Raw genomic sequence first — 13,281 nt, 5'->3', positions numbered from 1 at the left:
GTTTCCAAGAAGCATTGGTTCAACGCAAAATGGAAGCTCCAAGTGTAAATGTGACTCATATTTATAACTAATCATTCACTATGATTCGGATTCACTTGTGACTTAAAACAGTAGTGACAATTTGATGGTACTTGAACTGGTACTCTCGAAGTATGTGAACCAAGTTGGCGGAGAACGGAACATAGTATGTGTACCAGGTTAGGGTTTTATTCCAATTTCCCTTATTTTAGTTCTATTGTGAGTTCGGGGACTAGCCAAGTGACTCCGGTAGTATTTGTAACTGAAATTATGGCCTAACCTGGTACACATACTATATTACGGTGTCTGCCATCTTGGTTCACATACTTCGGGAGTACCCTCTAACTTGACTTAAGACTCCCTTGACCAGAGGTTGAGGGATTCCAGATTCTGGGAATTGGAATTTGGAGAACACTTTAAATCAGAGTATACTTCATGCTTTCTCTCTTTTAAGGAGGAAGAGAGAGAAAGGAGAAGGCAGCTTGAGAGGGAACGTAAAGAGGAAGAAGAAAAAGAACGACAGTTACGGTAAACTATCATCATCGTTATTTATGAGCATGTTATTCCTTACATCTCATCTATCGGCAGAATATTTGGTAAACCTATATTTGAATCTTTCTTTTTAGGGAAAGACTCCAACGAGAAAGACAGTTTGAAGAACAAGAAAGAATTCGTGAGAAAGAGGAACAAATAAGAATGGATGAAGAGAGACAGAAACATGAAGAAGAACAACGTCGCTATGAAGAAGAAATGGCAAGACGGGAAGAAGAAAGAAGACAATATGAAGAAGAGAGACATAGAAGAGAAATAGAAAAAAGGCAAATTGAAGAAGAGAGATTCAGAAGGGAAGAAGAAAAAAGATTGATGGAAGGAGAGAGATACAGGAGAGAAGAAGAAAAAAGGCAATTTGAGGAAATGGAAAGGAGAGAACAGGACAGAAGACAACAAGCTCAAGAAGAGAGAATGCGCTGGGAAAGAGAGGAGGAAGAAAAACAGCGAAGGCAAAGAGCTTTTGAAGAAAGGGAAAGGATGGAAAGAGAAGAACGACAAAAAGTAAATACATGATAATAAAGTTTTCTACAAATAGTACAAAAAGGAGTTAGTTCTATAACGCCTGTCCTATTTTTTTAGGAGAGAGAAAATGAATTAGAAAGATTGCGGAGTGAAAGGGATGCACATGCAAAGGCAAGGCAAGACATACAGGTAAATGAAATGATGACTATCCAACTTCACTAATATTCAATATTTGTCCATATATAAACATAAAGGGACCAGTCGGTTTGGTAAATTTCTAGTAAATGGCAGTAAATGTGATTCATTTCACTTTGTCTATATAATATTTATCAATGAACAAGGCTGGACCATTAATGAAGAAAGTGCCCTTTCCTTCCAGGTCGTGTGACGTTAAAAATATGATATCGTCTAACCAGGGATGGCCATTTCCGAATACTAAACTATTCCGAATACATTCTAAAATAATGTTTTCGAATCTGGAATTCCGAATACATTCTAAAATCAAAAATAACACATTTTTGTTTAGTTGATTAAAACCCAGTAAATTAGGAAATAAGCTTCAATAGAAATATCAGAATGAAGCCACAGACCAACAGTATATGTACACAAAGTAATTGATAGTTTATAGCTATTAATAAAAAATAATAGCAACTTGTGACACAGTCAGTTTATTAAATTTATTCACTTTGTACAAATGACCATATGAAAAGATAGCCAAGGAGTTGTCTGACGCTTTCGATCATTGGTACCATGATATTACGATAATAGTCTATTGACAAAAATACTACTTGTATTCAGATAATTGCCTTTAAAATTTCTAATATTTAAGCCTAGAGTATTCTACTACCTACCAGTATATTTGTATATAAATTTATGTGAACCATATTGTTATTATGTGTAACATATTGTTGTGTTTGGAGTTAGAAATAAATTAGTAGAGAATAGATGACCACCACTGCCAGCGCGCAGCCAGGATTTTCGAAATCGGAAATTCTCATTGCCGCCTGTAACACCCACCGCGATTCCGCGCTCGTTGAAAGGGCCGTCTTGTCAGCGTATAATGATCATTCTGTTACGTAAAATATTCAATCCATGACAAATACAAGATTCTAAAATATCTTTCGCGGTTGCTTCTTCTTAGTAAAAAAAAAAAACATTTCTATTCGGTCCACGGCAATCTGTGACCTAAAATTACAAGATAAACTGCTTTTACAAGATAAACTGCTTGATGTATTTAATTTTAATATGTATTTTTGCAATCTTGCCAACTCGTTATCGCCGTTAGAAAAATCTCAAATAATTATATAAAATCCTGTTAAGTGTAGAGAATAATTAATTTCATACAATGAATATACATATAAAGTTTAGCAGTAAATTAAAAGAACATATTCATCGCCGCGATTATGCCACCTGTTAAAAGAGTCGACTTTTACAACAAATAATATAACAACGAATATATATTTTTCTGTTGTGCAAAGTGATGAATTCGTGACCGACACGGGCATATTTAAAATATCTTTCTCTTATTAATTTAATGGTCTTCAATTTAACCTGCGGTTGCGTCGACAAAATAATATTCTCACCACTCTTATATACCATTGCAATCCGCGGCCATAAAAATAAAAACGTGAGGTAAACTGTCCGATTAAATATTGTTTTTATCCGTATTTTGCGAATTCGGCAAATATTTAGATGTACTCGTTAACAGTGACTCCGCTCGATCGAAATGCTAAGAGTAAAATTTATTTCATCACAATAAAATTGATTGAATATACTTTAGATTAATTATATTATATACATCCTCACACCCAGGGAAAAAGTCGCGTTTCAAACCTTGTATCGTGTTAACCCGAAAATATTTGACGGCATATTAAAGTAATGGATAATCAAGCAAATCCCGCCCTCAATTAGTGACGGTATGTTTCTAAACGGCGACCAAACATAATGTGTGCACACGAAATTTTGCGATTTTCACTGCCTGGAAAAGCGTTTTTTAAATTTTCGCGGGCCTCAATAAAACTTATGTTGTTTACGGTTTTATTTTTAGTATTTTAAATTGCCGCTTTTCAATCAAAAAGTTGCGTTGTCTTTAGAAACTCGCCGCCGATGAACGTATTTACCAGATTCACAATTCCGTGCGCGTACAAAAATAAAATAAATGTTATCGTTATCGTGGAACAAATTTGTGGAAAATTTTCGTTTTAGAGAAAATAACACAATCGTAAAGGCGTTTGCGGGCCTAAATAACACGTTACGCTGATGAGTGATGAAAACAAGCACGCGCAAGTTTCTATCGAGGATGTTTTCATTCAACGGAAACGTCTTGAAAGCGGCGTCGAAAATGTGTGACGTCACACAAATATCCGATATTCTTATGAACGTGAATTCCGATATTCGAATGACGAGATATTCGAATACATTCGAATACTTTATTCGAATTGGCCATCCCTGCGTCTAACAAATCATTATTTTTTATCCGTATGTAATGATTCCATTTTCATATGCTGTGTGTATTTGCCTGGGAAGTCTGGAGTCCAGACTGCTCTAACATCTTGATTGAGTTCTTGGCATTCAAAAAAAAAAATAGGTCAAATTTTTATTCTGGAAATACAGTATAGTTAATTTTATATTGCAACTCTCAACTACTATTGCCTGAATTTTGATATAAATACTTGAGTTAATCCTTGAATCCTGAAAAGTAGGTCAATATAAAAAAGGAAGATTTTTCGACATCAATTTTGGAATAAATCAAAGTTATTTGAAAAAAAAAATGTGACAACATGCATTGTCAATACAAAGAAATTTCAACGGGAAGTAGAAATAAAACATCTTGATATTAACAAATAACATTTTCCGACTAAAGGCGGAACGTGAAGCACGACTCCGTGCCCTACGATTCGAAAATGAACAAAAACGAAGACGAGAAAGACGAATGGTATATAATGATGTGATTGTAGATCATGTAGTGTAGAATGTAGAGCTTGCTGTAATTTGCTTCCGATAATTGGCTTCCTCAGAAAAGTAGATGGTAGTCGAAGCTAACAATCTATTATTGTTTCAATCTGTTTTCATTTCAGTAATGTTTGTGAAATCTGTGCCAATTTATACAAGAATCAAAATAAACAATTTTGTTGCCAAATTCTTCGATGCGTACTTTGAATCGGCAATTCTTTTCTGCACATGAAGCGTTAAACAAGAACATGGACGATATACTACCAAACTTTCCTCACCTCACATCGCTAAATTAAGTTCTCGATGTGGCTCTTAGTAGAAGATATGTGATATGAGCTTAAATCTTTCAGAACACCAACCACCCTATTTTAGCTATCTTTTCTATTCTTGAGGTCATTGGTTTAATTATTATATTGAATTAGGTTTTTATCCATCATTGTTCAGTGTCTTCAACGATTTGCTTTAATTAATTCAAGATAATCATCTCTTTCTGTGCTTATTGTATAGCATGCGGATTATGCAGGTCTGGTGACTGTAATTCTGCCTAGATTAGTCTGACAAATATACAAATTGTTGCAAGTTTACTACTTGACTAGATTTGTATTTTCATCTTTGTACATCAAAATCATAATGTCAATACTGAAATTGCAAATTAAAGTAAAATCACAGTAAAATATTTGTATTCCAAAAATAGAAATATCAGGTTTTTTTCCCCACAGAATTGGAAGAAGTATAATTTGCACTCTTTGTCATTCAATCCTCTTTTTTACCTATAAACTCTCATAACTTGTCTAAATCTGTAGAATATCTTGCATAGATTGTATATCACAAGAATTTGTATAGTATAGTTCAAGTATTCACGAGTACTAAATTATGCTTGACATTAAGTAATTGATACTTTGATTGAAAAGTCTACAAATGAAATACAATTTTTTTATTTGCTTTTTCAGAGTTTTTCTTAAAATTTACTTACATTTTATTTTCAAATAGCCTGAACAGCAAAAACCAAGTTTTTTTGGGAAACCCAGTTTCATTCATTGGTAGCAAATTTTTGAATATTTTTATCAACTAAAAATACTGAATTAAAATCATTTCCTTTTATTACTCGCCGATCTTCATAATTACATTCTTTCACAATTTTTATTGTAGAACATTAAATAAAGTAGCTGTGTGGAGCGTCGTGCATCCTTCAAGAAATGTTCATATTTGTGGCGTGCATTTGCAGTTGAATAGATTCAGGCAATCTTTTTATCTTGAATTTTTATTCTCAGCGTCCTACTGATGAAGATGAAAGAGAGGAAGCAGAGAGAGAATTACTCGAGAAACAATTGAGTCAAGGAAAACCGAGTAACTTCCCAAAATTCAGTCGGCCTTCTGCATATGGTGCTGCATCTGTGTATGGAAGACATACGTCAACATCTGCAACTCCGTACCAATCTGTGACTGAAAGGTTGGTCTTTAAAATGATTTTTGTCTACCGTGCACATATAATAGAATGTGACTATACGAAATTCTACATTATCCATGTGTATATACATGAAATGTTCATAAAATCTCAAAAATTTTTAAATTGCAAGAGAATTTATTGATTAAAAAACTTAAACACTGATATATATAAAACAAACAGATGTAAGATATATTGAGAAATGACTTTGTAACAAAATTGAAATTGTAGCAGGAATTTATGAACATTTCTAAACCTACGAAAACTAGATTCTGATAACAAAATGACTTCAATGAAACACGATGGAAATTATCCCCAAATTAAAAATTTTCAAGAGAATTGAGATTAGAGTTAAATTATACCGCTTTTAAGTATGAAAATATTTGTCAACTTGTTTAAACAGGAACAAACCGGTAATGAGGCAACATGTTGACAGAGGACCAAGACCTGTATCGGATGGTTATTTCCTTGGGAAAACAGATCATCTTCCTGATACTAAGGTAACTTTGTTCACATCAAAGTGAATGTAGTTTGATTCAAAATTGGGAATTTGTTTATGTATTGTACCAATTAGATCCATCTCTGCGGTGTTGCGCATCATGCTAATAGTTAGGAATACGCTCGCCACTGCACCTCTGATTACCCTGTGTGGGCTCGTATGTTTGAACTTTATGTGGTGATAGTTATGGACTGCTTGTCCCGTAGGGTGGTTTACTTGACCGCTGGTCGGTTAGTGTTTCCTCCACATCAAAGTCAAAGCCTTCGGAAAACAAATAACTTACTAATCTCATAACCGACATGAAATGGTAATCGGACGAGAGGCCGTATTTTGCCATGTGATTAAGCCGTCTTATCGACTTTCCTCACCACCAGTATGAATGTGTAATTCCTATCCTATCCAGCCCTTGCCAAGAACCAAGCACCAAGAACATCTATTTTGATGTTTTATATTTTTTTATAAATAATATTTACAGTGTCACTAAAGCAAAAGTGTCAAAAAATTCCTTGTGCTATTTTTAACTACAATATCAAAGTTTAGTTTGCTTGTGGCAGCAGCAGGCGGGACTGATTGAATTACCCAACGGGCTGGATTTGGCCCGTGGGCCGTAGTTTGTCCATGCCAGTTCTAGACAGTTATGTTGCGGAAGAACGGTCATCTTTCAATATAGCCTGCCCACTTTATTACATCATACATAGGTTGATCCTTAACTAACCTTCGAACATAATCACTTCTAATTTACATATTTATTAAATATAACATCTACACCCAAATTTTTACTTGGACCTGAACTATGGTTTAACATTTTACTCTGTGAGAAATCCATATGTAAAATAGTGTTATCTAGATTATTTTTAGTTAATAATATTAATAAATATTATTTTTTATTAGAATGAAATGCCAAACAACTCTTACATTTCTGCATCAAACTATAATGTGTCTGCAACTTCACCGACATCGTCTCACAGTTCTCGAAGTCCCAACAATTACGTCAGCTCCCACAGGAACCCAGGCGTAATTGGAGCTCAAGAACGATACCGGGATCCACGTGATCGAAGAGAAGCTGAAATAAAGCGGTAAGAGAACCGAATTCTTTGAGAAATTTGTTTCTGAAATTTTTTTAAAATGGGTCGAAGGTAAAGTCAACGATGATGACTAGACTGATCTACTCTATTGTCAAGCTTTATAATTGTGAAACCGGTATTGTATGGTGTTGTACAATTTTGCAATGTGATATTACTCTTCATAAATTTTATATCACTAAATGACTTTTGCTATTTGAAAGACTCTATAATATAAATATCATCTTCAAATTTCAAATCATATCCCTTGGTTAGTTGAGTACTAGTGTCTTTGCTTAAAAGTCACTTAAAAGTCACTTTCGAGACTTAGATAAAAGTGACTTGGTCGAGTAACTGACTCAAGGTCTACTCAATATGAGTAGGGTAGGATAACTTCTGTATTCACCGTTTCAAATACTTTATCAAAATTCTTTTTGAATCTTTAACAGCAAAATTTTTCCAGAAATGTTTTAAAATTCATGTTTATTTATATAGAACGTTATACAAATGGATATCAGTTCTAATTTTTAAATTTTATAGAGAACAATCAATGAAAAGAAGACAACAAGAACCATCTTACCTGACATTCAAAGACAGACAACGTCTTTTCTCACAAGGTCAAAACAGCCCGCTGGAGAAACCAAAAGCATCAAAGAAACTTCTGGAAATCGAAAGCAATTTAAGAAAAAGTCAAATGTCGTAATTTCTTTGAAATGAAAATGTCTGCAATCATTTTTACAATCGTTTTTGTGCTTCGTCACTTTGTATAACTGTACGGAGTCACATGAATATTAAAACAACAGGTTGTTCGTCTTATTTCAATTTATGGTTAACGAGTTGCAACACATTAATCTTGTCATGAATGACAAAGAATCACTGGTAATCTATAGTGAAGGATAACACAAGAACTTTCTTGTTTAAAGAATATGCAGTAAATTGGATGGATAGCCTTTATTTTGAAAGCAAATGGAAAAGCCCTTCGTCAAAACGCAGATTCAAAAGGATTGGGGTTTACTCTATTGTAGATTGATTTTCTTTGTTATCATTGGTGCTGAGTTTTATTTACATTTGATTATTCCGAGATGAGAAAAAAATTGGGCTGTACATGCGTTTTTTTATTGTACTGCAGAAACATGCGGATGAATTATTTCTGTGGAAATATATGTTTGTGAACATAAAAATACCTTATTATATAAATGTTCTTTCTTATATAATGCCTTTTCAGATGTGAAATGATTATTGTTACCCAAATGCACGAAGTTCTGTAATGAGGGGGATTATTAAACTGAGCTGAAAAATCTTGAATTTTTTTTTTTAATTTTCATTTATATTACGCATTTATTCTTGTATTGACTGGTTGATCTATATGTTCAATTATCGATTCTCAAACAGATTAATTAGATTATTTAGTTGTTCATTGATTTTATTTGTGAACTGATCTAAGTTGGTAGCTATGCTGTGTTTAAATTGCTTGGTGGTTTTGTTATTTAGCTTATTTCCCATTATTGTCTGATCAGTTTAATAGGGCCTAACACATTATTATAGGCAATGTCAATTTTTTTTACCAAATAGTTCTCAATTCAAACGTCGCTAATCATTTGCCCATTTCTGATCATGTTTTCCCTTAGTTACAATTCAACTTTGGCTACAAAGCTTGAATATGGTTAATTTAAACTTCAATATTTTGTCCTACATATTTGTCTTTGAAAAAAATCACTGAAGTGTCATCAGATGAATGTTTTTTTCCTTGATTTATAAACAACTCAACTTCGAGGAGCACAAACTACATCATAGTAATGCCTGGTACTCTCTTATCAATTCCTTTATAACCACCGATTTATGATTTTCATATATATAGTTTTTCATCTACTCATTGTGGTAACTTTATATTTGTACATGGTATATTTACTTAAATAGGTCTTATTTTTTGTTTTTACCCTTCTGACATCAATTGCTCACATTTTAGTTTGATTTGTAAATGGGCGTTATATTTTGCTTGAATTTAGTGGGTGATTTTGCTATCTTAAGTTGGGTTTTTCAATGCATTGATAATTTACGATTCTTTAACATGGATGGATTTCACTCGCCCTGTTCTGTAGTAGTTTTTGATATCGCAGCGTTGGACTGAATACATGAAATTTTGTATACTGGTTGTTTTTTCTCGTTTGAGGGCGGTTGAGGGTCTAGTAGTGTGCAAACAGTTATTTTTTATGGTTGAGTTAAGACTAGGGGATTGCAGATTCAGAATATCGAATCCATTGCACGATATGTCATTTGTGGCCTGCTTCAGCTCGTGATGCTTCCACAAATGCGGCAATACATGCATTTCATTGTTTGCGGGATTGCTAGCGAATCTGTAGAAATATGGGATTTTACCATAGCGCTATTGTTACAAGTTTTTGTGGTGTCAGAGTTCTCTGAAAAATATATAAATTCAAACATTAAAGCGGGCGGCCTGGAATGGTATTTGCGAAGAATTTGGAATTGGACTTATGAAACGAGTTGTCTGGCTATGAACATTGATGCAATTGATATACAGTATAGATCAAAAATCGTTCACGCAGCGCAACATTCGGCAAAATTGAATTCATTTCATACAAACTCTGTGACTGACTGAGAGGAAGCAAAACTAGAAGGTAGAAAAATCTCCTAATATTGTTATGATGATAAAGGTCGCTATATGTCAATAAAAGTATGCTGTAGAAATTTCAGAGATCTTCAAGTGCCTTCAACCGCCTCACTTCTTCGAAGAAAATCGCACACACTACATTATTACAATCCATTCACTTTGTGGCTCCAACCATCTCATGCAATAGGAAGAAATTCACCTCAATTTGCACAAAATGGATGGATAACGTATTGGTTGTGGTTAATCAGAGGTGTGTTGGTATGTCAAGATGACTTCACTAAGGTATCGTTAGTTGGTAAGGCTACTGCTTACCACGATACGCCACACACCACCGGTTATAGTTGCAGCCGCCATCGAATGCTTTAATACGCCATAGATATGTGGCAGCCATAGGGTTGCCAACTATGAAAAGTCTCAATGAGGGACATAGATTACCCTCATCATTTATTTTGTAACTTGCAGGAAAGAACAATATAAAACAATGAAATACAAATTTTATATACAAGCTAAAAAGATATATTAAACAAGAGAGCTATGCTCAAATATATGGACACGTAGAGTCACATAATTTTGATGACGTCATAGCGAAAAAAAAAGTAATAGCCTTCTGGAGAAAATTTTTATCTTTAACCACTGAAAAGCAATTGGTCCAGTATTCGAAGAAAAAAGCGACTTTTTAAAAACGTGTCAAAGAACAAGAACAACAACAACAACAACATAATATTGAAACGATCGTTATGTCCACTACGTGTCCAAAAATCTTCAAGTGTTTTTCATTTAATGTTTATTTAACATTGACCCAATCAAGCTCTAAATTTCCAGTTGCATAAGTTTATATTTCTTAAAGTTATATTTGTTCTGATACTTTGCTGACTTCAGCAATTGTTGGTCATGTCTTATTTTTTCCGAAAATTCACGACACATTTCTTTCAAGTTGGAATATATTAGAAGCTCACTTTTCATTAGTTGTTGTATTCATATTCAATTTAAGTTTTCTTTTAGCTTTGTGACGACCCTTGTTTTATCTGTTAAATGACGTCATGTGATATTTTTCCATATTTGGTATTTTATTATTGGGGACACTGGGGGTGCTGTAACACTGTCGAAATCAATAATATAAGTAACTGTGCCATGTTCCAAGCTAAAATACTGAACACAGACTGGAAACATTTTCATGTTTTTGTGATTTGAAGGATCAGTTCGATTGCCAAATAATAACGGAATTTTCAGATATTGAACTAGAATTTACTCAAATCTTGAAGTGTTGCCACTTGCCATCTTCGGAAAATTAATGTAAAATATTTGAAATGTTAATAAAATTTGTATTTCTTTGGCTATTTGAGCCGGACCAAACAAAATTAAAAAGAACAATTAAAAGCTTCAAATAAACGGAAGCAATTTAAGAACGGAACAGTATCAAACACAGTACTATAACTATCGATATTGGAAAAAATAAAGGACAATTATCATCTTAAAAAGGACAAGGACAAAAATCTCAAATAAAGGATTGTCCTTCGAAACAAGAGAGATACGCACAAATATATGGACACGTTAGACCAGAGCGAATCAGTCTTTACCGGTACCTTTCACGCTACCGGTACCCTCAAAAAAGTTCTGAATTTCCAGTAGCAAGAATTTTGCAGAATCAAAACGTACAGCCTGTCATGACACTGACTAAAATCCGTGTTCCCATGGATAAAAAATAATACAGCAAAATTTTAGACGAAATATCAAATTTCATAGAATTCACGCAAAATTTTGAAATAAATAAAAGTAATAGCCTTCTAGCGAAAAAATTAATCTTTAACCACTGAAAATTTCAAAGCAATTGGTCCAGTATTCAAAGAGAAAAGCGATTTTTTAAAAACGTGTCAAAGAACAAGAACAAGAACAACAACAACAACAAGAGAGCTATGCTCAAATATATGGACACGTAGCGCCACCCAATGGCAATAATTTTGATGACGTCATAGCGAAAAAAAAAGTAATAGCCTTCTGGAGAAAAATTTTATCTTCAACCACTGAAAATTTCAAAGCAATTGGTCCAGTATTCGAAGAGAAAAGCGACTTTTTAAAAACGTGTCAAAGAACAACAACAAGGATAACAAGAACAAGAACAACAACAACATAATATTGAAACGATCGTTATGTCCACTACGTGTCCAACAACAACAAGAGAGCTATGCTCAAATATATGGACACGTAGAGTCACATAATTTTGATGACGTCATAGCGAAAAAAAAGTAATAGCCTTCTGGAGAAAATTTTTATCTTTGAACACTGAAAATTTCAAAGCAATTGGTCCAGTATTCGAAGAGAAAAGCGACTTTTTAAAAACGTGTCAAAGAACAAGAACAAGAACAACAACAACAACAACATAATATTGAAACGATCGTTATGGCCACTAAACGTGTCCAATAAAGGACGGTTGGCAACCCTAGGCAGCCATAATAGTCACAAATGCTAACTGGGCTTGCTAAATTTCATAATTAGGAGCTCGTATGGTAGCGGTCGCTCAGTTTTGCTCAGCTTTTCTATTAATTATTCAGTGTATAGCCTATTAGTTACTTACAGTAATTACCGGTACTTAGTACTTTATATTAGTTAGAAAAAATGATTACCGGTACCGTTTTTAATAAGTGTTTTCTTTACTGTTCATTCCTGTTTAGGAAACCGATCAATTTGGTAGTGGCAACCATTTACAAAATTATTAATATGGTATGGCAAGTACCTACGGTCAGACGGTAGGCATACCGTAATTTTTATTTATTTTTTCAATATTTTTGTTCACTATGTAGCTAATTAATGTTAAGTTTATCACGTTTTTCTTACTTTCTGACTTTATTAACCCTTTCCTTGCGATTTTTATTTTTTATTAAATAATCGTATTTGCTACGCCGATTTTATGCATTTGTACCCCCACAACTAATCGATCGACTAACGAAAAACTAATGATCCTCTGCTGCCCACTGACGGCTCGTTGGAAAGCTTATTTAAAGAGCTATAAAAAAATTAAAATTAAAAAAAAGTTTTAAAAAAAAAGTTTTTTCAAAAGTGGTGGTCTGAGTCACAAACCGGATAGAAAAAAGGCATTTTTTTTCTTGGGAGTTGAAACTTCAAACCGTGATAAAAAATAGAAATATTCGCTAAATTCTTTACTGTTACCGCTTCGTGGTTGGCAAACAATAGCATAATATTGCTGTAGCAATTTTGTGATCCAACTCAAAATATTTCGGTATATGGAAGGGATAATATGTCTTCTATTACCACCTAAAAAACACCGAAATTCGCATAAATTTTAAAAACACTCCCTCGTTCCGCCGCAAATAAAATTCCTGTTGTAAACGAAAGCGAGATTTATCGTCGCTTATGTTAATCTCGAAAAAGACTTCTTATCAATAAACTAAAACCCGGAAAAACTAGACCAACAGTTTGCGACCGATTGCTAAATAAAACAGTGGAGTACATCAGCGTACCCGCCGCAATCTAGCGACTTTTGTCGTGGGTACGTATACGTGCCCACCGCACGGAAAGGGTTAATATCTCTGTGGTTGTGTGTGTGTGTAATTTAATAATTTTAGGTGAGTGAACAGGCACCACTTGATGGAACACTCTTTGGCAAAACAAAACCTTCCATCTTTTATTCTGTACGTTTTAAATTAAA

General features: G+C 33.8%; 1 protein-coding gene across 2 annotated transcripts in view; it reads left to right on the top strand.

Moving 5' to 3' along the window:
• Positions 1–9,133, top strand: part of LOC120342502 (afadin-like) — a 53,160-nt gene extending 44,027 nt beyond the window's left edge. Inside the window, exons 34-41 of one of the 2 annotated variants that reach the window (XM_078112079.1) lie at positions 473–546; positions 645–1,071; positions 1,150–1,221; positions 3,896–3,967; positions 5,256–5,434; positions 5,832–5,928; positions 6,819–7,003; positions 7,529–9,133. In XM_078112079.1, the coding sequence (XP_077968205.1) occupies positions 473–546; positions 645–1,071; positions 1,150–1,221; positions 3,896–3,967; positions 5,256–5,434; positions 5,832–5,928; positions 6,819–7,003; positions 7,529–7,691 (1,269 nt within the window). In that variant the 3' untranslated portion in view covers positions 7,692–9,133. The remainder of the gene's footprint in view (positions 1–472; positions 547–644; positions 1,072–1,149; positions 1,222–3,895; positions 3,968–5,255; positions 5,435–5,831; positions 5,929–6,818; positions 7,004–7,528) is intronic. The other variant, XM_039411362.2, reaches the window with a different exon arrangement.
• The last annotated feature ends 4,148 nt before the right edge of the window (positions 9,134–13,281 follow it).

Source organism: Styela clava, chromosome 1 (assembly GCF_964204865.1).
Source record: "Styela clava chromosome 1, kaStyClav1.hap1.2, whole genome shotgun sequence".
Taxonomy (NCBI): Eukaryota; Metazoa; Chordata; class Ascidiacea; order Stolidobranchia; family Styelidae; genus Styela; species Styela clava.
This window is presented reverse-complemented; position numbering and strand designations above follow the sequence as displayed.